Source organism: Diadema setosum, chromosome 14 (genome assembly GCF_964275005.1).
Source record: "Diadema setosum chromosome 14, eeDiaSeto1, whole genome shotgun sequence".
In the NCBI taxonomy this organism is placed as follows: domain Eukaryota; kingdom Metazoa; phylum Echinodermata; class Echinoidea; order Diadematoida; family Diadematidae; genus Diadema; species Diadema setosum.
The window spans coordinates 8,404,846-8,430,901 of NC_092698.1; the positions used below are offsets into that span (position 1 = coordinate 8,404,846).

At 37.1% G+C, this 26,056-nt stretch overlaps 1 protein-coding gene across 1 annotated transcript; it reads left to right on the forward strand.

Annotated features, from left to right (window-relative positions):
- The first annotated feature begins 1,061 nt into the window (after positions 1 to 1,061).
- LOC140238114 (protein arginine N-methyltransferase 3-like) lies at positions 1,062 to 24,602 on the forward strand. Its single transcript, XM_072318048.1, has 14 exons — positions 1,062 to 1,110; positions 3,846 to 4,141; positions 9,823 to 9,872; positions 10,570 to 10,678; positions 11,387 to 11,591; positions 11,975 to 12,191; positions 13,330 to 13,451; positions 14,281 to 14,353; positions 17,343 to 17,448; positions 18,023 to 18,210; positions 19,033 to 19,119; positions 19,878 to 19,928; positions 20,522 to 20,609; positions 21,886 to 24,602. Exons 2-14 carry the CDS (start codon positions 3,889 to 3,891, stop codon positions 21,993 to 21,995), a joined length of 1,659 nt encoding a protein of 552 aa, XP_072174149.1. The 5' UTR covers positions 1,062 to 1,110; positions 3,846 to 3,888; the 3' UTR covers positions 21,996 to 24,602.
- The last annotated feature ends 1,454 nt before the right edge of the window (positions 24,603 to 26,056 follow it).

Genomic DNA, 26,056 nt, shown 5'->3' on the forward strand with positions numbered 1-26,056 from the left:
TACGATGCTCGTCCAAATGTAAAGTAAAATGCAGGTATATATTTCTCTAAAAATTAAAGGCTATATGGTAAACCTAATGCAAAAGGAACATTCCTATTTAAACAAATGACACCGTGCCCTCTCCCCTCCCCCGGAAAATCAAAATAACAGAACATAGGCCTAATACGTTTATCATAGATCAATTACTTTATAGGGCAAACACTCCCTGCTGCAATCATCATAAGATATGTTTCACTGCAAATTGTGTCTTCAAGAACCACTGGAAGGTGTTTACTGCTTTGTTAACGCTCCTTTAAAGGGATGGTTGGTGAGAATTGGTTTCAGGTTTCTAACTTTTTTTTTTGGGTGAGATAATGAGAAACCAGGCTCTTATGAAATATGAAAGAACATGTAATTCCAAGAGAAATCCCACGTTTATCTGAAGAAAATTGGTTTTGAAATGGCTGAGATATCCAAAGCAAGCGATACTATTAAAAAAAAAATGGACCCAACTTTTATTAGGATCTCTTTGTTTTTCTTGGATATCTCAACCATTTCAAAATCGATTTTCATAAAACTTTGAACTTCTCTGAGAATGATATACTCTCTAAGAGCCCTAGTAACATTTCATGAGTGGTTTCTCAGTATCTTGCGAAAAGTTAAAAGCTCAATCCTCATCCCCACCAATATCATCCGATTGATACTGCAGAGACGAATAAAAACTATTGTGCATATACAATCACACTGGACATAAATGCTATCGAATGATTCTACATAGGGCACTTTAATGCCCTTACCAGTACCACTCTGTCTGAGTCCTCAAAGGGCACTGATATGTTAATTGTTATGAGTGAGGTTAATACACAAAATCATCGTATTTTGTATGTCCTTGAAACACCGTGGTTACACTACCCACATTCTTCACGACTCCGTTAGTAAATTTCCGGAGTTGAAAGCGTGCGCGTCAACACCCCAGGCCATGCGAGAGCACGTTGCATTTAAAAATGGCGGCTCCCTGTCGCTGTTCTGTTTATCGCTGGTATGGTAAGCACGTGGTTGTGCCGTGGAATAGCGTCTGCCGTGGTCATTGTCAGGTGGTGGTAAGGTCAGCAGTGGTATCTCCTCAAGCAAGTAAGTAGAATTCAGACATAGAATGTCCGCATTTTCCGTAATTTTGATCCATCATGTATTCTCATTCTGTAGACTATTTCTTTGAGATTTTAGGTTAGTTAAAACAATTGAAAAAGTGCGAAAAGTCTGATGATACATCATAAATGTTGTTTAAGTGGGTGCGCGCTTAGTCCCATACATTCACATATTTGTTGCAAGTTAAATGAAGTATCATATTGTTTAACACTGTTTAAATTCGGCTGTAATAAACCAATAAGGCCAAGTAAAAAAAGAAAGCAGTTTCTCGTCCGGGTTTTTTGAGCAAGGCGATGAGGGAGGTCCTTACTATTTGATATCTGACTATTTTTTTGAGGATTGTCAAAATGGAAGTAATATGTGTTTGTCGTCCGGTAATTTTGAGAAAGGTAATGAGAGAGGGCTTTACTATTTTCTATATCCAATTTTTGAAATGACTATCACTCTGGTAGCTGTGTTATGAGAGACCAGGTCCCAAGTGTATGTCTTGCCTGCACTCTGTGCATTTTCAGACAAATAGATATATGTACCATACTTGAAATGAAACTTCATGCATGCAGAAATACATGTGCTTTTTCTTTCCACTACAGATGTCAAGGGAAAATGACCATCTTAATACTGACTGGTATCTAGGCCTAGTGTTGTAATGGCATTTCTGATACCCGGTACCAGTGCAAGCTTGCAATTCTGATGTATTGTGCTATTAATTGAAACAGGTATAAAATATGTCTTTCAACAAAATCGGTACCAATGTAATTTCCATGATATTCAAAACACTGATTTATTTATCATTGGTAGTGTGACTATTTGTGTCCACACAGCTGGTATGTATATATCTGCATCTCTTCACAGTACAAATATATTGTAGAACATTCAACTGGAAACTGGCTTGTACAATTGCAGATGGATGTCAACATGATACTTGCTGATATGGCATTATATAGCATTAAACCTGTAATAGTGTAAAGATGTTTCTTCATGTTCTAGACATTTTGATGAATGATTGTATACAGTGTACTCCACTACAGGGGATACGACTCACGGCTGTGACCTTGAATTTACATCGTAAAGAAAAGTACATGTATCCCGCAGAATTACGAGACAAACCAGAATCCATGGAAAAGTTATTTATTTTGTGGATACACCCATTTAATAATTCTACATTTGCTGGAAAAGCGCATTCATTTTCTCTTCAAAATAGAACAAATCCGTCATCGCTGTCAGATGCAACGTTACAGAGCAGAGTGTACGGGCTTCTGCACATTCACATGCTTGTGTTCATGCGTAACGTGCGTGCGTGCAGACAGCTGACAGGCCAGGGGATGGGGACCCTCCCTGCTGACACATATACATAGACAGTGCAGTGCAGACACGCATGCCATACGCGACCGGCACGGCCACGGTGCACTGGCACCGTACCTCGACACTGCACACACATGCACATAGTCACAATGACATGAACATGTATACAAACTCGATACAATCCTCACAAGCATTTGTACAGTACAATTCATCCGCTTAAAATATGAGAAACGGGGAAAATACGAACAATGCGCGAAATATGCGTGGAATATCAGCGATTGTTCGAAGAAATGTTGCCGCTATCGCGTTCACGACGTACCGAGTGCGCTGTATCCATCAAAGCCCAGGCCCGCGCCCGCCCGCGCCCTTCCAACTACAGTTCGACTGCTTTGTGGGTCATTCCTTCTTCCCGAGCTCGCAGTATGAAATGCATGCGTTATTACATACGCACTACGGAAGCTACAGCTATACTACAGCTAAGTAGAGGACGCAAGGCGTAATTAGAAATGAGACATCACGATTGGTACTGGTAGGTGAACTGTCGATCTTTTTTTCGGCGGCCGAAAAATAGTAAATATCAAAAAAGTTGATGCGGCAACTGAAAATCGATGCAGGCGGGGAGCGGGCTGGGACGAAAATTATGAATTTCTTGGTATTTTCAGCGCCATTTTGAAAATAGTAAATAGTAAAAAAATTGATGCGGTGGCCAAAATCGATGCGCGCGAGGACGAGAAACTGGTTTCTTTTTTTACTTGGCCTAACCATTTCACTGATGATTCTTCTGTCGCAGAATCTAAGCAGACGAAGTCTTAACGACTTACATTGCAGGAGGGAGATGTATTGTTTGTCATCAGGAGAGCTAGCTAGAGAAAGACAGATGCCATGCCGTCAACAATGGTCTAGATCTCCCCGGGCGGCCGTTCGTTCTATATATTAATAAGTTTAAGTTACCATCCATAGCTCAGCTAGCTATTAGATTTATAGTCAGTAAATTTGAATTTATTGTCTCTACTAGTTCTAAAGATCTAGAGTCTTGATATAATAATAGTATTATTTATAGATATAGACTCTAGATCTGTAGAACTAGTAGAGGCATGAAAAATTACTGACTAAAATTTAGATCTATAGCCAGCTGGGAACTGAGCTATGGTAACTTAATATTACTTGAAATAGGCCCCATATCCATGATATCTAGAATCTCTAGATCTTTACGTCTACTATTATTTAATTTACTAATTCAAGTACTAGGTAACATAAGGTCTACAGCTAGACAAGAGTCCACTAGAGTGTCTAGTCCATACTAAATGCCCTACATTTACCGGTACTTAAATTTGCTCTTGTAACTGGTTAAAAATGATTTCCAAGGATTGAACCATTTGAATCATCTCCAGAGCAAAATGTTCTCCTCCTTATCCTAGATTTTGACACCAAAGTCATCATATCACTCTCCATCAAACACCAATGGCTGAAAGCAAAGAAACTGTCCCTGGTTTCGGAATGATGAGTGGAGGAGATGATCCCGAGGACATGGAGGATGACGACCTCTGGGAAGATGATGATGAAGACGATGGTGAAGATGAACCAGGAGCTTTGTTAGAATGTCAGCCGATTAAGTGTTTATTCTGCGAGACCTTACATCCTTCTGCGGAGGATGTCATACGTCACAGTGAAGAGAGGCACAACTTCAACCTTCAGCATGTGGCAGTTCAAACAGGTAAGTATATGCCAGGTTTTATTATGGAACATATAGTGGAAAATGTACTAATTTACATTATATATGCATTTATGTGGACAGTGAAATACTATGGACCATGGTATTTTGTGCAGTTATTCATAATGTGAATGCAAGTACACCACAAAATGCATTGTGAATGCTGTGGAATGTAGGATAGTAATTCAAACTTCATGCAAAGTGCATATGGCCTTTTTTACGATCAGTGGTGTAACTTTTGTACTCGGAGGGTCAAAATTTCAAACAAAATATTTTTTCATTATTCTGTTTGATTCCTGTTTGAAAGTATTCAAATTTTTGAAAAAATAACATTTCAGACCTTAAAGCTGAAGGGTTATTGGTGTAATTTAAGGAAAACCCTGGCACCTGAAGTAAATTTAAGCAAAATTTTGCTTTCATGAATTGCACCATATTGACAAAACTCTGTAGTCAAACTTCACCATGCAAAGTTTATATGGTTAACAACAATATATAGTTTGTGAATCAAAACTATTTGGGGGTTGAATATAAAGTGAATTATAAAAAAATGCATGAGATTTATAAATTTTTGCTAAAAAATACCAATTGACATGTAATTTTCAAGATTTTAACTATTTATTGGAGGGCAGGCCAGGTCAAACTCTTACTATAACAAGTCTTTAAGAAGGGCTACCTTCCTATGTAGGTTAAATGAAATTCCAATCATTTCTTTAAAACTTGGATTTTTCACACATGGATGTTTCGGAGGTGACAGTTAACATATTAGACTGTTTCGGAGGTGACATTAATTTTAACACTCACTTATTTTGAGAATAAGTGACAATAACACAAAAACTTCTTCTTTTTATCAATGTTTTTAATAATCATAACTCGAGAACAAGAAATTAACTCCTGTTTCAAGCAGATAAACCACACAGAACAAGTGTTTTTTTACACTTCATTAATTAGCATGGGTAGCGGTAGTTTGCCTTCCATTTGGATGAAGGATGTAAGCTAAATATTGTAATCTGAAGAAACATGGCATTCCATTTTCAGCCTTAACTTGAGATGAGGGTGTAAGATCATTTTAGTAGTGTTTCTTTGCTCTCTGAACATTTTATTCCACAACACCAGGGAAGAATCACTTCGTTTCGGAGGTGACATTCAATGTTAACATTGTGTTAAAATATTAATTTACAGTATGAATATGATGGACATAAGCTAGATATTGTAACCTGAAGAAACATGGCATTCCATGTTCTACCTTAAATTGAAATGAGGGTGTAAGATCATTTCAGTAATGTTTCTGTACTCTCAGAATTTTTTATTCCACAACACCAGGGAAGAATAACTTTGTTTCGGAGGTGACATTCAATGTTAACATTGTGTTCATGTATTCATATAGTATGTCCCCCCCCAAAAAAAATTTACAATTAGACTTTTGCATTGATAGCACCCTATATGATTAAATCAACTAAATTCTACTTTGGGGTCTTAAATTATAACATCTTAGCTCTATTTTGCAGAAAGCCCCAGTCAATTTGGTTAAGTGATCTCAAAGAAATGTGGATTGTTATAAAGGATGTCAGGAGTCTGATTCTTCCAAGTTCAGCACTTGGATGCTCTTGGAACTGCATATTAATGTGTAAACACATGCAGAACTTGGAGGGAAGGGATTCCTCACATGCTCTACAAAAATCCTCAATTCTCTTTGACCTCTGAAGCAAATTGAATGGGGTTTTCTGTAAGGCGTGGGCAATGAGTTATAGTTTCAATCCCTTATATTGTATTTTAGATTGATTCACTATCTTTAAAGTTATTGTTGCGGAGGGTACCACTGTAATTTTTTTGGCGGGGACATACAATATGAATACCAAAAGCAGAAATTCTTATTTGACTTATGTACGTTTTTGTTTGCACATAGTTTTATAAATAGATAATTCAAGGATGTTCATGAATTCTTCATCATCCTTGATAGCCACCATACAAATGTTATAATACTGGTGAAAGGTGTTTGGTTCATCTGGGATAAATTTTCTATACACCAGATTCATTTAAACTGTTGACATTACTAAAATATATTTTACATATCATTTTGAATTGATTGAAAATTACCTGCAAATCATGCATATTTAACAGTCACTTTTGAGAGTAAAAAGTATATGATAAGAAAAAACATTTTATTGTTTTTGAGGTGACACAACACAGAGACAACCCAACTTCTCAGGTGTTAACTATTTAGTGAACATTCATGTCTTTCCTCATGGCTTTAATTTTCAAATATAAGCTCTTTCTTTCAGTTCTTACTTGTTATTTTGTTTGGTTATTCTCTTTCATGACAATGGATACCAGCTCATATTTTGTTTGAGATTGTAATTCATACTAATCTTTAACAGGTTTTTACAGTTTGGTTAAGACAACAGTTTGTGTTTCCCAGCTGAAGAGAGCAGCATAATGCTTTTCTGTGAACTTGAGGGGAAAATTTGTTTTTGTTCAGTAATTTTCCCCATCAACTTCACAGAAGGTCCCGGACACAAACTGGTCTCAAATAAACCTATAAGGGACTGAAACTGGAAAAGGACAAGTTCACCTCAATAGACATGAGGGTTGAGTAAATATAGTAATATTAGTAAAACACATCAGTGAGAGTTTGAGGAAAGTAAGGCAATCCGTTCCAGAGTTATGGATTTTTAAAGTTTCTGCTCAGTCAAAGCTGAATGAGAAGACTTCTATAGCTTGTGATGTCACATGTGTACAAGGATATAGAGAAAGTATCAAGAAAATTCAACATTCTGTATTTTCACTTTTCTTGCATAACAAAAGAACACATGACTTCTCTCTTTTGGAAGGCAGGATGAATAATATTGCCCTAAAATACATCAGAAGCAAGTTGAAGAAATGTGCACTTTTTTCAAAAAGTAAAGTTTTGTGAAATTCACTTATATTTTCCTTATATCGTTGTATGCATGTGACATCATACACTGTCGTAGTCTTCTCATCCAGCAGTGGTTGCGCAGATACTTAAAAAAACCCATAACTTTTGAATGGATTGTCCAATTTCCCCCAAACTTTCAATGATATGTTTTACTGTTGAACATTTGCATTCACTCAATCCACATGTATATGAAAGTGGACTTGTCCTTTAAGAAACCATTTTCTTTTCCTTGAAATTCCAGTACTTAAAGCCAAATTCTAAGATAAAACATAATAACAAAACAAGGTAAACACCTCATCAAAAGTACTGAAATAGAACTACAATTTTTTTTTTTTTTTTTTTTTTTTTTAAATCTTTCCCTTTCCAGTCCTGGGGACTTGTTCCTCTGTTCACTTTAGTTGTCACATAACTTTAATAATCTTCAAAAATACAATGTCATAAACAGTTGGTTCAACTTGGAAAATGTAATAATTATTGTCATAAAAAAAAAAATCACATAATTTTGTTTATGATTACCACATTGTACATGGAAAAACAACAACTATGAATTCAAGAACAAGTTGTGCACCAGCTATAGGCATGTGGCCTTTTTGTGGAGTTTGATTATTTGATGATTTTTTTTTTTTACATTCTTTTTTTTTTTAAGATTGTGTACTAGGGCATGCTTGAACTGCCACATGTATTACTTTGGTATCAAGGGAATTCTGGTGACCTATGTATACAAAAGTCACTTCTGTTGTGATGATTTTGTAGATATTAAATGTATTAGAACATGTTAATAGATAGTGAAAAGGAACTGAAGTCTTGCCTTTCACTACCACATAACAATATGGTGTTAACAAACAATGTCACCTCCGAAACACAAGAAAAAGCAACCTACAAGGAAAGCTGTGATTGGTAAATCTTCACAACTAAATTGCTTGTTGGAAATCAAGCTTCTAAGATGAAAGCATCTGCATACTTAACTAAAGCAGGAGAAATGATCTTGATTACAATATTATATATACAACAGATGGGTGTATTTTGTGCATTCTCATTGTTAAAAAAAAGTGAAAAAATGTAAATTTGCCCTAAAACGTACAGTCTAGTAATAAAAAAAAGAGTGAGAGTGTGGTAGTTGATTTCTCCACTTTGAGACTTATGTTACTAAAATAAATGAAACCATTGGTGTACATGATATGGTTTCTCTTCAACAGAAATGAACAAAAAATCTTGTTAACAGTGTTTTGTCACCTCCGAAACAGTAATTTTTAGTTTTTATTGAATCTTTTCTTAATCCCTAGAAAATTCTCCCTTCCTGTTGCCATATTACTATTGTCATCCAAAAGAGATTCCTGTCAATTGGACAGAATCAAACAAAATTGCTTTGTCTTTGAGAAATTATCAAATATGATATGCCTGCTGTTTCGGAGGTGACAATTGTTTCGGAGGTGACAAGTGTTAACGGAAAATTGTAAATTGCTCCGAAATGAAAACAACAGGCTACATTTCTACTACCTTCCTTCAGAGATAATGTGAGGGGATATGTTACATTTCTGCAAATGTAATGTATAACTGATGTCAAGAATAAAAAAATTAAATACATAAATCTGTTGTCTCGGAGGTGACATAAATGTTAACGGAAAAGTTACATAAATTTATAAACGCTCATCAAAAAATTATAAGTTATTTGAATTAAATAATCTTTGGATCAAAGTTAAGTCAGATTGATTACTATTCTGTTTTGATGGAAATTAGCAAAGTTGAATTTTATAATTGTGAACAAGAGCTAACTCAAAAGAGGGGTTAATTGTTAACGGAAAATGTCACCTCCGAAACATAAAGTTTGGACAATTTCAGTATTTAAAGAAGACAAAGCAGAACCTGGTAAACAAAATAGTTCTTAAAGTTGGATACCTGTCTATCACAACAGCAACAAAAATAATGAAAAGGAATAAAAAATTTAATATGCTAGCTCTGACAAAAATACTATGTCAGAGTGAGTACACCAAAAGTGTTGGATTTCAAGCATATAAGTGCCTGCCACATCTGAAAGAAAAAGAGAGGAAAGTTCATTAAGGTACCCAAGGTAGACATTGTGGGTGGTAAGTTTATGAGAAAAAATAATGCATATCTGTCAGTGTATAAGAAAGTTATACACCAATTAGTGCCAATACTGCATTTTACACCACTGATTGTAAAAATGGCCATATGCAAGATTCATGCGTGAATGGTGCCACCATATACCACTAATCGTAAAGCAGTGTATTTCTCACATGGCCCGACACTGTTCTTGTCTTCTCCGTGTAGGAGATATGCATCAATGCACATTGCTAAAATAAATTGATAAATAAGTTTTTTATAAAAAAAAGCATTCAAAGGCACAGACTCCTCCAAGAGAATCATTACCTGAATGTCTGGTGAAAAATCATTTTGAGCATTGAGTGAAATTTTGAAGTGCTCCAAATTGTCAATTTTACAGAGAAATGGAAGGAATCCCATAGGCAAGGATCAGTAGACGAAATTGCCTGGTCTTTATATCCCTTGAGATGTGTTACGGGCATCTGGAGAGTAAGGCCTGATGAATATAGAAAGATAGAAAACTAGTTCAAGATAAACAGAAAGATAAATAGACTGACAAGCGAGTGCCTAGCTGGTCACTGATAATTTCTCTGTCTTATTTCTTGTTTTCAATCAAATTAATAATTGCTTGCTTGGCAGATGAAAGCCAATTAACCTTTGTATCTGAAGTCCTAACCCACACAAGCAATTTTGTTTTCAATATTTGCAGATTTGGACTGTATTGGATTCATCAAGATGGTGAACTACATCAGATCAAAGGTCAGTATTAAATATTGGCTATTTCCAATCTTTCTTCAAAACAAGGATTATTATGACTAGTCCATTATCTTCTATCCTTTTGTCATGCACATCAATAATTCTATCTTGGTAAGTTATAGTTCTTAGGGACAGGTCTTCTTTTCTTGTCCCAGTTCTTATTATAATGATAATGCTTATGATAATAATAATGATAATAGTAATGATAATGATGATGATAAAAATATTGATGTAAAGTAATATAATTTTGTAACCCTTTGAGGGCGAGTCTCGAGTATACTCGGGCAAGCGTCTATGGGAAGTGCGTGTTGCAGCAAAATCAAATCGTCCTCAACGGGTTAAATAATATTCATTATCCCTATCATATTTAGTTACTATTGTAATTACTATCACTATCATAACTGTTGTTATCATTGTCATATCATGATTTCAGTGGGTCCCTCTATTTTCCAAATTTTGTGTATTGTTTACTTCACTTTGATCACTTCAGTTTTCATGGCAATATATAATTGTTTTAAGGTTCCACAGTTATTGTGTACTCTTTTCACTTCACATAGTTTTGCTCACCTTCCCCTCTGTTACCAAAGAAAGTGATATGTAAATGTTTTTGTCAAAAAATGAAATAAAGTTTGAATTGGAATTGAAATGATATATCTTTCAATCAATATCATTATCATTGTTTTTACTATCATGATTATAGAATGTTACAGCAGAGGCCATCATGACATCCGTGAACATGGCTCATATCCTGTGGGCAGACGACGCCAACATGAGGCCAGCCAACCCAGAGGACCCACTGCTCCTTTTCGGTGAGGAGACGATTTCCAGAATCCACAGCAGTGGCATAAACAAAGTCAATGTGAATAGTGTATAATTACAGGGGAAGTTTCACCGAAGGTGTACTTGGCTTCCGGGAATGCAAAAAGATCAGTGAAATGGCCTGTGAATGTTTGAAGGAATAGCACTTCGCGATTTCAAAAATTATGATTTCTAAAGTTTTTTTTTAATTTCTTGTGTCCCCTCTACAGAAGGATTGAAGAAAACATAACAGGAATTTCACAAATTCTAATTTCTTTTAAAAGAAAAAAAAACTAATACTCGACCTTAGTCTTTTTCTAGAATATGTTCGCACAAATATCATTTGTGGGAAAAAACCTCAAGGTCAAAGGTTACTGAACTGTAGTTTAAGGTGCAATTATGATAATTATGATAGTTTATGATAAAACAACACATTTTTTGCATCATTTTGTATGTCACCATTGTGTGTATGCTGGTATGCTGTGATCAAAGAAGACATTGATTTTGGCAGATAAATGTCATTTTAGGAATTCCTGTAGGCTTTTGTTGAGTATTGTCTATTTTTTCTACCCTACATGTAATTTGTAAACATAGCCATTTATTTATTACATTTGTAAGATTTTCAATATTCCCCATAGTAAAATACTTACAATATGTGACACTTTTAACAGTCGGTATAAACTTACCTAACTCTAATGATTTAAAACAATTTGCATCAGACATAGAATCCTACCTGGAGGATAGACGGAACAAGCTTGGGACACAGTCACCACGAGAGGGCAGTGCTTCTGCAGCAAGCCACATGGTCAGCATTTCTAGCAAGGAGTTACTTGACCTGAGGAGAAAGGTTCACAGTCTTGAAGAGAGGCTAGCACAGACCGAGGATTCATTATCAAGAGCTGTGCAAGATTTGTCTTCAACGAGGTATCAATAAAAAAAGAAAATAAAATAAAGAGAAGAGAGAAAATGTGATATATATTAAGCTGTCTATCTACACAAAAGAATCACATTTTCCTAGACATTTTCTTAATTCAGACTTTGCATGCTCAAAGGTTTTAATGGATGATTGATGTCTGAGCAGTAACAGACAAGAATTGAATCTATAGATTGCGAGTGAGATCACCATTGTGTGAATCATATTTTATGATGGATTATCTGCTGGTTTAGCAGTAGGAAATTAATGTTTTAAATTGGTGAGATTTTAGATGGTGATTATGGTTAAACTTTGGTAGACAAGTTTCTCCCTTCTCCAGCCCTGAACAGTCTCCAGCAAACTGAAACTATCATGTTGTTTGTTGATTAATCAGAGAATTTGCCCACGGGCTCCTGGCCTCGGCAGACAGCACTGACAAGTCTTGCCGACCAGATCTGTCCGTTGGCGAGAGGATGTCGAAGGAGGAAGACGAGGCGTACTTTGACTCCTATGGTCACTACGGCATCCACGAGGAGATGCTAAAAGACCGTGTGCGGACGGAGGCCTACCGGGACTTCATCTATGATAATCAGTTCATCTTCAAAGACAAGGTGAGGAATAGGCAGGTGATGCGGTTGCTAGGCGTGCCATCATCACACAGATGCCAGCATGCTGCCTTGGCACAGTATAAAACGCCGCAGGACAGTGAACAGGTTGCTCTCTGTGCCAGTCATGAGTTTGTGAGCTTTACCACTTCGTCATGACAAGTTTATAGGAACACTCAACCCTCCATAATGTACATATGCTAACAACATCCTGCAGGGACTTTTGATGTGAGGGACAAGGCTTGCTGTCAGGGTTTTAATTTTTTTCAGATAGTCTATGATTAACCAATCACAAGCAAGAAATAATGTGACTCTATTTGAGTTTAATCACAACCTTGAATCTTTAGTCTTAAGACTGGGTTGTGTTATGTCATAAAAAATCATGCCATGTGCCATATTGCTACTTGGTCACTTTATGGTTTCAGGATTGGATTGAGAGCCCCTTCTGTTTCATAACAATATGAAACTTTACTACTTAAAACGTAAGACAACGTTTTCTTTAAATTTTCTCAGAAGATGTATTTTCCTCATGCCTCTGCTCAAGGTATATCAAAGCAAAAACATTCTTACACATCATCCTATACTCCACATATAGACTTGTTTGTCTTTGTCTTTAGTCTATGAAAAACAACAACACAATCTGGTTGGTGTCACCGCAAATCTTTCTCCCTAATATACTTCACCATGCAAACCTTCAAACAACACATAACAACACAATCATCATGTCACTGATACAACTATTTCGAGGTAGCTAGAAAATAGATGTGTTATGTGCCAGCAATCAGTTATCATATTTCTTTGTTTATATTTATTGAATTCAACTGATCTGTGTACTTGTTTAGATGGTCTGTATGGTAGGTCCACTTATTTGTATGTGTTTGTTTGTTTGTTTGTTTGTTTTTTCAGAATCATAGCTGAAGAAATAAAAGCAAATTAATGTTCTTTCTTAAACGTTTTCTCCAGAGAAGCTAATGGAGATGTTTTGAGTGCTTGATGGTAAAGGAGGAAACCAGTGCCGTGTTCTTGACTTCAAAGGTTTCTAGCCATGTTTTCAGTCATTAGGATGACACCTCTTCCCCCCCCCCCCACACACACACAAATTGATAAGAGTGTTCTCACTTCTCTGTCCTCAATTCTCTGCCAGGTTGTCTTGGATGTCGGCTGTGGAACTGGTATACTATCCATGTTTGCGGCCAAGGCGGGGGCACGGAAGGTCATTGGTGTCGACCAGTCAGACATCATCTATGAAGCCATGGAAATTGTTAGGTCAGTTTGAACTGCCCAGTTGAAGGGACATGTGTGCATCATAGCCATTATGTAAAGATCATGGATCTACTCTAGGAATTTTGTCATGTGTGTGTCTGTGTGTGCTTGTGTATGTAGTAGTTGTGTTTGTCAATAGTTTGCTTCTTTTTCATGTGCATAGTTTTATGATTTTGGACAAAGTCCAATAAAAATTTATCCAACAGTACCTTCTGCAGCAATTGGAAAAAAAGAATATAAATGAATCATTTTAGAGGAAAAATCAAGAGTAGCAGCTGAGCCACAACTAGACGACTTGAGGATATCATTTGCTACGGTGGATGGTGCAAATTTTTAGATAAACAATAATTTCCATAAGTAACATGATCCCAACAGTAGCTCATGTCATAAAAGCTACTATTTCCATTGTAACTGTGTGATTCTATCTTCTACTTTCAAAGGAATGAAATAGGTTCACAGGATACTTTGATATGATGCCACTATGAGCGGTATGAACTAAATTTGGTCATGTCTCGTGCTGGTACTAAAAACTGTGTGTATTTTGATGGAAAGAAGAAATGTGATGAATAAAACATCAACAGAATTTTAGTGTAGGGGAGGACAAAGGGCTACAGTTAACCCATTGAGGACAAGTCCCGAATATACTCGGGCAGGTTTCTTTGGGAAATGTGTGTGGTAGCAAAATCAGTCTGTTCTCAATGGGTTAAAGAAGACATTCTTTCCTAAAGTAGCACAAGGATAGTTAAGGTATTATCGATAGTTTATGACTCGGCTTTTCGTCTAATAATAGGTAGTATATGGAATTCATGATTACTGTTATTAACACTTGCAGGGAAAATGGTCTCGACAAGGTCATTACACTTCTGAAGGGACGATTAGAAGATGTAGACATTCCTGTGGAGAAGGTAAGAAAAAACTTGTATTTTGAAGCTTTCAATAGCTTGGGGCTGAGACTGTTACTGTAGAGCTAGATATGACTATGACAAGATATTGAATACATTGCTCATTGGGTAATGGATTCCACAGATAAAGATTGTATTCTAAATATGCTTTGTGAGCAGTCATTTCACTGCTAGTATAATAGAGAGCTCTTTTTATCAATTTGCTTATATGTGACCCGCTACAACAAAATGATCCTAAAGTCGGGCGAGGTCGATTATTTGAAAATTGCATGACACAATTCCCTAATCTTTTTGCTTTAAGTTGATATATAACACGTCTTATAAAAATAATCGGCTGTGGAGATATCGATGTTTAAAAGAGAGCATGTCAAGACGTCTGGGAAATCACTGTTTCGAGAAAAGCGCCCTAAAAGTTCTCCTTGCGACGCAATCACAATCAAGAGACACGCAAGTCAGTATTCACCTCCGGACAATAGAAGTTAAGCCCTAGCAACCTCCGAAATGCTCAGGCATAGCGCAACCCGCCCGCACGCACCAGTCGACTGGGCAGTGTGCTAACTTCACGCTTCGGTTAGCGGCAAGCAGCAAACTGGCCAATGAGATCACTCTGGTCGTTGTTAGGGGAGGAGCCTATGTGTGGCGCTCAATCCAAATGTTCGAACCAGTTTCTGCTTCGTTGAAACGCCAAAAAAACATGGCCCAGAAAAACGCTATTTTTTGGTCTTTCCTTTCATCATTTTGCTTCAAAATTTCGACAGATGACAGAAAACATGTCAGACTCTAATAATATGTCAAATTCAGAAAATCGTAAGTTTTGACCAATTCTGATGCTCTAACTTCAAACTCGATTTTCACGGCTTCGACCGTGCGCGACTTTAGGACCATTTTGTTGTAGCGGGTCACATATATTTTCAGCAATCTTTTGAGTCAAAGATAATGATAAAGACTTGTACAATTATTCCGTTTATTAGAAATCTTAAATTGGTAAAATTCCATTAAATTCTGTCAAGAGGTCAGTGTCAAGTAAGCCACTGAATTACTGACAGAGCATGTGTTTTGATACTAATGAAGATCAAAGAATAGAATGCCCTTTTTTTTTTCCAAAGCAAAGAGATCCTTTCATTGCTATTTCTTTTTTATGCCTCCGCCACGAAGTGGTGCCGGAGGCATTATGTTTTCGGGTTGTCCGTCCGTCCGTCCGTCCGTCCGTCCTTCCGTCCTTCCGTCCGTCCGTCCGTCCTTCCGTCCGTCCGTAATGAATTTTGTGGACAAGGTAACTATCAAAACCCGTTGAGGTATCCTAATGAAACTTGGCATGTATGTGTATTAGGGGGTGAAGTTGTGCCTATCAACTTTTGGGTGCACATGCTCAAGGTCAAAGGTCAAAAGGTCAAGGTCAAATACATAAAATTTCACTATTTCCACCATATCTATTGAATGCCTGAAGATATTTTCTTGAAACTTAGTGTATAAATGTATTACCCAATTAAGATTCTCTGGTGAAAGTTTGGGTCACGAGGTCAAAGGTCAAAGGTCAAAAGGTCAGGGTCAAATACATAAAATTTCACTATTTCCACCATATCTATTGAATGCCTGAAGATATTTTCTTGAAACTTAGTGTATACATGTATTACCCAATTAAGATTCTCTGGTGAAAGTTTGGGTCATGAGGTCAAAGGTCAAAGGTCAAAAGGTCAAGTAAAAATATTAAAACTTTTTTTTTTCTCCATACCTTGGAAAATTGTTCAAGGTATCTTCATGGAACATAGTATATACATATACTGACTGGAAGTGATTATCTAGAGAATGTAGGGTTCATGGGGTCAAAGGTCAGGGGTCAAAGGTCAAGTGCAACACTTCAAAATTTTACTATTTCCCTCCTATCATGCAATGCCAGCAGGGTTATTTTTTTTTACACTTGGTGTATGCATACATGTGTAACCTAATAGAAATTCTCTGGAAAGTTTTTTTTTTCTTCTTTTTTTGCCTCAAAGATCAAAAGGTCAAAGATCAAGTGAAAGTGCTGAACTAACTTTTTCCTCCATATCTCGGAAGTGGCTCAAGTTATCTTGAAACTTAGTACATATTATGCATGTTTTACCTGAAAGTGATTATCTTATGAATTTTAGGGTCAAGGGCCAGATGAAAATGGTAACAATTTACTATTCAATTCAGAAATTGCACTTTTTCTCCACACCTGTACCTTGAAAATTACTCAATGCCTAAATGTATGAATGGGTCAAAGTCGAGTTAAAGTCCTTAAATCCCTAGATACATGCTCTCCTATTCATCCAATTAAACCTAGGTCAAGGAAGGTGAACATTCAACACATTTGTGACAAACTTGTCATTTCAATATTTTGCCAATTTTGTGAAAATGTAATCACACATTGTCCACATGTACTATCTAGACCTATTGGGAAAATCATGCATTATGGCGGAGGCATACCAGTCGCCAAAGCGACATTTCTAGTTTAATGATCTATATCAAAACAGAAGATCACAAATGACCATTTCTGTACAACTATATTTCCATTATGCCTTGAATGCCGGTGTTTTGAGTTTCATCTAAAGACTACCGCACACTTCATGATCCGACCGGTTGTTGACTCTGGAGGCAAGTTGGGTCGCACGACAAGTCACATGACTCGACAATGCACACTATGCGATCAGACCACATAACTAGGCTTAACGACTGTACTGGTGTCAGTATATGTACTGAGCCGTGATTGGCTTAAATTTCTCGTCATGAAAATTTGACATGTCAAATCTTCACGACTGCTAATGCAACCCAGTCACAGGACTGGAAACTGGCAAGACTGATGATGTCAAAACTCCGCTTGCAAGGACGTACGACCGGTGAATCGTGGCAAAGTCGTGTTGTGTGTGCAGACCTTTAGTCGTGTAGTATGCATAGGCCTTTTGTCGCGGTCTTGACTGTTTTATGGTTGGAGCATTGATGCAAACTGTGCTTATTCTGCCTTGCCCTGTAGGTGGATGTGATAATATCGGAGTGGATGGGTTTCTTCCTCCTGTTTGAATCCATGCTGGACACTGTACTCTATGCCAGGAACAGATACCTCAGGGAAGGAGGCATGGGTAAGGAGATTTTTGGATCGATGAATTTTGATAGTGAAAGCATCATGTTTAATTTTGGTGACACATGCTTTTTCTTAGAGAAACTGACCAGAGTTTCTACTCTAAGGGATTGTTTCTGCATACTGTCATGCATGTTTGATCTTGGGGATCAACAGAAATTAAAGAGAAATGAAATGGCCGGAATTTATTTTTAGCCATGAAACTTTACAAAAATACCATCAGAAATAAATTGAATGTATAGGTCAGGTGTGATGAATTAAGTGAGTGATGGCAAAAAAACACAACAAACTTTTTAGTCCATTTTAGTCTATAACATTTCATGGTCCACAGTTGCTCTTGCAGTGTATTTCTTGATTTTTGCACACATTAATGGCACACATGTTCTAGATGATGTACCTGTAGTTGTAAAGAAAATGGCATTTAGAATTGCTGGTAAGTGCTAATATGAAAAAATAATACCCTTTGGTGTATATTCCGTAAAAAAACAAATTTATCATAAATTTCTAAGCACACTCTAGCCTCTCCCAGTCACTGTGACATTCATGAGTGTAGCCCCCTCACTTCTTCATGGCAGTTTACCCAGACTTCTGCACGCTGAGCCTGGTTGCCGTTAGCGACGAGAGGGGCCACGCCTCCAGGATTGCCTTTTGGGACGACGTGTACGGCTTCAAGATGTCCTGCATGAAATCTTGTGTCCTGGAAGAGTGTGGAGTGGAGGTTGTCAAACCTGACACTGTGATATCCACCTCCTCCATGGTAAAAGTAAGTAAACTGGATGTTGTTGTTTATTAGTTCATGCAGGGCTCGTCAGTAACTTGTTCTGGTGGCTCATTTGGAGAAAAAAAGGGGGGTACACAACCCTGCTTGAGAATAAATGTCTTAATTGAGAGGGCAATACAATTTTTACAGGAGATTATGCAGATCAGATGGAAAGGTATTTTTTTTTAGCTTGGGTTGTTTTTCAAACCTCTTATTATGATTCTTTTTTTTTCGGGGGGGGGGGGGGCTATTTCTATATGTCCATTGAAACAGATGGGAACAATTACCTCATAATGAGTGATGGTGTTTACACCGTTTTAAGTGTTCAGTAAGATTTCGGAGAATGAGTTTGTAATTTTAGGATAAGTGCCCATTGGCATAAAATAGGAAAATTTGCTTGAGTGTATGCCCATGATTAGGTTAAAGAACTATTCATGAGAAGAGATAAAAGTGGTCATTATCATATCATGCAAACAGTTTGTTACTCTTCATAATACCTAATATTGAAACAACAACTGGCCAACATAATTATAATCATAATTGTAAGGATGATTATGATAATGATGAATGTGATTATAATTATCATTGTCTCATCATTATGTTTATTGATACTGTTGCTACTACTACTGTGGCACTACTACTACTTATACTACTTCTATTATTTCATATGGCATTGTTAAGAGAAAAAAAAAAGGTAAGAGATATGTTGCCTCATTTACAAGACATATGAATTTCATTAATGCTAAAGATCTCCAGTATCATACATATATTTTACTTCATGAAATATACCAGTCAATTCTTAAAAAAAATTTATCTCCTTGCCAGTACCTTGATCTTTCCACTGTGCACATCCAAGACTTGGACTTTGTTGCGGATTTTAACATGGAGGTGCTGCGTGATGGATTTTGCACAGTAAGTGTGTGGTTACTTCTTTCAAGGTTCACCCATTAAGTTCCGGGGTAATAAACTCCTGCATAAATTATCATTTTTGTCATTCTTCAAATGGGCAACTCTGAATCTTACTGCATATCTTCAATACATTGGAGAATGATTAGATGAATCTGGTCAAATATATTAAAGGGTGTGTACAGTTCTGGTCGAGGTGAGGATTTAGCTTTTAATGTTTTGCGAGATATTCAGAAACCACTCTAGATGAGATGTCAAAGAGCATGCAATTCTAAGGGGTATCAAAAGTTTATTTGATGAAAATCGGTTTTGAAATGGCTGAGATATCCAAAAACAAGGTGAAACAAAGAGATCCTAATAAAAGGCGTGGCCTGTCGCCTTTTGTTATTATCACTGTTTTGGATATCTCAGCCATTTGAAAACCAATTTTCATCAAATAAACGTTGAATCCTTCTTAAAATTACATGCTCTTTCATATTTCATAAGAGGTTTCTCATTATCTCACATAGGAATGTTCAAAACATGAATCCCCACCTCAATCAGTACTCTACAGTCCCTTTAAATTAACAGTAAAGACATTAAACATCCTTCACTGGCAGCTGTTACCTTGTAATTTCATTAATTCTGAAAAATCTTATAAACCTATCGTATCGTGATAACCTTCCCATAGCTGTAATCTGATGGTGCAAATTGCGACAAGTGCAGTCTGTGTACAGATCAATTACTCACTCACAATTCTTAAATGCACCTTCATTCCCACACAGGCTCTGGTCGGATTCTTTGATGTCATCTTTGAGAAGAGCTGCCACAAAGCGGTAAGTCCTCTAGTGATAAGCTGTGATTACAAGCTTTAAAGCTAAAACATAATTCTCAGAAGGGCTCAAAATTCATATTCCACCATTGGGAGTTTGTTTGCAATATGTCAAAAGGCAGGGCTCGACACTAACGGTGGCCCGGTGGCCTGGGGCCACCAAAAGCGCACGTCGGGCCACCAAAATTTCAGATATGAAGAATGTGGTGGCCTGATCGGGCCACCAAAAAAGGTCGGTTGTTTGCCTTTGGGCCACCAAAAATAAAAGTTAGTGTGGAGCCCTGCAAAAGGTTCTACAAAGAAACTTGTCTCACAGAGGCGATTTGCCATCCATGATGATAATGAATCGTTTTGGAGTACTTTGAGATCAAATGTGTGACACAATTGTATCGTTGTACACAACTTTTATTCTTGAAATGCCTCCCCATTCAGTAGTGCGTAGATAGAATGTGACCAGTATGTGATGATCCAAGCCTGCCCTTGCAGTAGTATTGAATAGCAAGCAACTAACAAGCTGCACGCAATTCGCAAATATTTGCTATATCAATATTATATATATTTACGTATATGTTTTCACTTTCTTGGGTTACTTTTCAGGTGATGTTGTCCACCGGACCCTTAGCACCACAGACTCATTGGAAGCAGACAATATTTCCCTTCAGGAAACCTTTTGAACTCAAGAAAGGTGGGAAAATCAGTACAGTGCACTCCCCGTTATAATGAACAAGGTTATAACGAAATTCCGGTTACAATGAAATGAAAATTCAGGCCGAACATTATCGGTTCTATGTATTTTTATTGTTTTTGTTGTTGTTGTTGTTGTTTTTTGTTGGGTTGTAACAAAATTTTGATATAATGAAAGAAAACTGCCAGTCCCGAGGACTGCGTTATAACAGGAGTCCACTGTAGTTCTGCCTGTTTGTATATGAGATAGCCACATTTGATTGATGTGTGAGGAAGTGAAATATTAGAGTCATCCTTCAACATAAATTTCTATCATGGCTTCTTTCAAACACTGATTAATTCAGTGCTTGTTTACTTTGATGTTGGACAATTTGTCTGTCAGTTGCAGTAAGAACAACTCAATGCAAGAATTTTGTTCATTTGAATAGCGTCATCCTGTGATTATCTGTGCAAAGGTTGCATCACCAAAATTACTTTGATTATAGAATCATCTTGTCTTAAATGATCTGTGAATCAAAAACCAAAGCCAACAAAGTCACAAATCGGCACACTTGGCATAATCACATTCAGAACACTTTTATTTGCATATGCTAAATGGATATCAAGAAATTAAATGGTATCTTGGACTGCCTCGGCTGTTTTTCCATCCTGTTGTGTGTTGGTAAGGCCTTGATTTGAGGTTATTGCAGTGTAAATGTGACCTTGCATCACAAAATGATCAAAAACTGTCACAAAACAAGTTTTTGTAGTTTACGTCAAATAGTGTCTAAATCATTGATATTGGATATTCCAACCCACAACTATAGAAGGGAATGTTACTTTTTACGAAGGGGGCTTTAAGGTCATGACTGCCTATATTGTGAATGCACAAAGGAGTGGTTTTAATGTTGAGGCAGTTGCAACAGAGGGATGCACAGATTAATGGCAGTTTGCAATTGATACATACATTCTATTCGTGAGTATTTTGAAGTATTTCAATGTGTCAGTTCCTTGTGGCGTTTTACATGTTCGCTTGCATGTGCCTAATGACTGGAAAATGGAGGGGGAGAAAAAAAAAACAAACAATGTGAGGCAGAAGAAACCTTGGTCTACAAATTCAGCTATTTTCACTACAATCACTTGTAACATTTCTCTGCTTCTAAACTGCTTACCAAGTAGATGGAAGGATTATTCTGTATTTTTTGGCTTTATCTTTGTTTCTCATTTCTCTTTTTCTTCTGTTTCTCATTTCTCTTTCTCTTCTCTCTTGCTCTCTCCCTTATCCCTCACTCCTCCAGGAGAAGTTTTGTCTGGTAAGATGTCCTGCAAGAAGGACAGACGGAACCCGCGATCCCTGATCGTCACACTGACCCTGAAGAACGAGACTTTCACCTACCGGATCAGGTAGCAGGTGGCAACAAAGCCTTCTTGACAAGATGTTCCCTTCGATACCTGAAGTTTACCCAAGTGGAAACAAACAAACAAATCTTCTTCTGGAGAAAACACATTACTGCAAGCTCCTGTGGAGTTGTGTGAATGGATTCTTCATACATACGTTCCTGTAAAAGTGGATTTTTTTTTGTGAGTAATTTCCGCGCTCTAGCGGGTAAGATGGATTTTGCGTGTTTTTAATTCCGCCGAATCAGGACAGTAAACTACTGGAACGTACAGTGTATGACATGCAAAAATATCTCCATGCTCTTATTTTTGCACTAGCGTCTGGTTTCCGCGAAAATTTCCACTTTTACAGTATTCAAAGTGCACCATTATGAACTTCGGCTACCAAAAACCCCCATTATTAAGAGACCATTTTGTGATTGTTTTTTTTTTTTTAAATACTGTGTCATGTTTTTACTCGTGTAAAATACACGACACAGCTGTTGTGCATGTTTTTAAAATGGGAAGGAGTTTAGAATATGTAGAATACCATGGCGAGATATCATTGTCTGTTGTTTCTTAAGAGCAGTATTATATTCTGGGTAATGCAGTAACATACATTCAGGCAGAAAACTTCATAATAAGCTTCAAGGAAATTTCCCAGCATTTACTGTGTAAGTTTTGTGTCACACATACACAGACTGGTGTAGTGCTTTTCACCTTGCCTATGTTATGATACAGCAAAGTACATTGTTTTGACTAGTGTTTGAAAGTTAGCTGTTCAAGTTGTAAAAGAAAGGATATAAGGGGATTGAAACCCAAATACTGGTATATTCAGTGAATAAAGAGATTTCAAAATTTTTATCTTTCTAGCGTAATGAAACAGCTCTTGGCTTATCTCTTCAAAGGCAGGAGGAATGATATTATTGTCAACATAAGTAAATAACAAGTGGAAGGAATATGTACTTTCCATAAAATATTGAATTTTGAGGAATATACTTTTCATTTTCTTTACATTTTCATCCTGTGATATCACAAATTGTTGTCTCCTTATCCAGTGATGACAGTACCCAAACTTTAAAAATTGGTTATTTTTTAATCGTCTGCTTTTCCTCAAACTTCACTGTGATTTACTAATATTTCTACATTCACGCAACACACATATTTTATATATTTGTGAAATCAAGTTCCCCTTTAACTTTGAGAACCAGAAGTGCGCCCACACGAAAACAAGTATCCAGAAATCAAGTACCATACTTTAAGTCATTAGTCACATGCAAATGCCAATGAATGTGGTTGCATCTGCCGACATAGAAACACTGGGTGTGCATTTCAGTGCAGTATAATCTTATATTATACTTTAGTCCAACTTTTCCCCGAACTTAGTGCATTATTCATCATAAAAAACAAACAAAATTGAGACAAAAACAGGATGTAGGCCTGACTTTCTGTTTAAGATCTTTAGATCGACAAAACACACACACCCCCAAGCATCATGTTGATGAGGTGCAGAACATCAATACCGTATTCCACTTTATGTCCATGTGAATATTGAAGTCACCAGAGTCACTTTCATGTCACTATCCAGAAAAGGAGAGAGATACTGGCCCTCTTTTTCACCAGGGATCATGTAGTGTCTCTATGATACTTGTACTTTGAGTTTTCAACTTGTTTAGCTTTCATAAAGTCTGTTTACGCTATTTGATCAATTTCTGTGAAAAAATATTGGAATTTACAGCCCTGTTTGTATGTTTGTGTATCAAGAAATATTGAAATTTACAGCCCTGTTTGTATGTCTGTGTATCAAGAAAGATTGGAATTTACAGCCCTGTTTGTGTGTTTGTGTATGTACTAAAGGCTAAGAAAATCATTACACCACTTGAAAGAGATTTGTTACTTCCAAGAGAAATGCGTACATATGGGCACATCCCTAACGTGTACCATATTTAGAGTTCCTTTGCTGAACACTGACCCAGAACTTCATCCAATATACAGTCAACCTTGCTTAAGTCGACCTCACATAAGTCGAATAATCGCCTAGGTCAAATGTCTTTTCAAGTCCTTCCTCTTCATATGCTATTGAATTTAATCCCTAATAAGTCGGATTTCCTCTAAGTCGAAGCTATTTCTTCAGACCAAATGGATTCGACTTATGCGAGGTTGACTGTATACAAATATAATGTATTATACCCACACACAAGCACACATAAATATCCATTTATACACAAATGTATGGGAGAACAATAACGACAAATCTGACTTGATAAAACAATACATATTACTTTCTTTATTACGAGCAAGAGCGAACAAAATTACATTTCTCTTACTGTCATGCATGATACTGACAACTTGATCATTGCAGGCACAAATTTCATTCTAGAATGCCAAATTATTTCAGCAATAGATTTATGGAGGAGTTTATCCTACATGTACATGCCACTGCTTAGGAAGGCTCACGACAGCCACTCTAAGTATTTCCACTTAAAGGACCACTGCATTATCAGCTGCACTATATAGGTTGTTAATAAGATTACAACACATGTAATGTCATAATTTTTGCTGTACAATGTACGAGTATTTCCTTTTGTGATACAATGTACAGCTTCAATAAAGTTGCCCAACAGTTGATTGAATTGAACATTGAATGATCAAAGATGGCCAAGGGAAGTTTAATTTGTTGTTTTCTGTTGGACTGCCCCAGTTGCCCACACAGTGGCAATTGTTTGTTGTTTAGTTTGTTTGTTCATTTTCCATCTGAGAAGATGGCTGGATAGCCCATATTCAGCTACGTTAAGCTGGTCTTCCATGGGGTCCAGTTGGATGTGAGGCGGGACCACTTCACCAGGTTAAACACCCTACTCCACTTTGCGATGAATGAATGAAGCGGGATCTTTTACCTGCATGAGTTGTGACTCTCTCACACACGGGACCTCCATTTTTATGTCCTATCCGAGGGACAGAGTGTTCTACCTCTTGCTAGAGGGGGCGGTATGATTACACACAACACAGTGCCATAGATAAAGAGAGTCTGGCCAACTCGGTTTTCGGCTTATGAGTTTTGAAGCCTGTGATTGGTCAAAAGTGGTCCTGTGATCTTTGTGGAGCAATGTCGTTACCAAAGTGCGCTCATATGCACTGCCCATTGTTCACTACCCCTTATTTGGTAGGTTTTCATTATTACTTGTAATACGCTGGGCAACGACATGGCGTCCAATTTATGAGTTGGCCAGACTCTCTTTATATACGGCACTGACACAACATTGCTTAGTCCAGACTCGGGGGTTTGAACCCGGGTCGCTTGGGTCAGAGGCAGACGCGCTACCGACTGAGCCAACTCTCCGCCCTCGGAGGTAATCAACTTGTGCTGAATGTTGTCTAATTTCAGTTTAATCAAATCTACCAGTAAACGATCAAACCTTTGAGAGATAGCCATGCATATAGGACAACGAATAAGAATGATGAGAACAAACAATAAGCTAGTTCACACTCCCAGTCTAAGCATGTGCCAATAAAGGTCATAGCAGACCTTCTCTTAAAACTGACTTGTAACTGAGGCATATGAAAAACACTAGATGTAGGTCTTAATGAAAATTACTCTTCAATATTCATGCATGAAGTAGGTGCATATCAGAATGTACATGTGAATGCGGATTTTTTCCAACCAAATTAACAATAGCCATCCATGCAGCACTTAATCTATGTAAATTATCATTTTCTGCTCCACTGTTTTTAAATGCTCTTCTAATGAAAATATTAATAAGTGTTTTGAAAAGTCTGTGGTTGAGAGGTCATTGCTAACTGTGAATCGGCTTTTATACATGAGAATATTACTATTAAAATGGCCGATAAGATTCGGATTAACATTCAAGGACGCCACTTTTCAGGCAAAAGCCTGTATTGAGGCCTTGGTGATATCTCAGTTCAGGCCCTTTTGTGTACAAAGTAGCTTCATTTTAGATTCAGACCCTTTCGTAATATTCTAACTGGTATTCCTGAAAATTCCATGTTTTAATTTGAAGTGCTAAAATGCCCATGTCCATAAGTGCCTTATTAGATAAGAGTATAAAAAGATACAGAATATCACCTATCCAC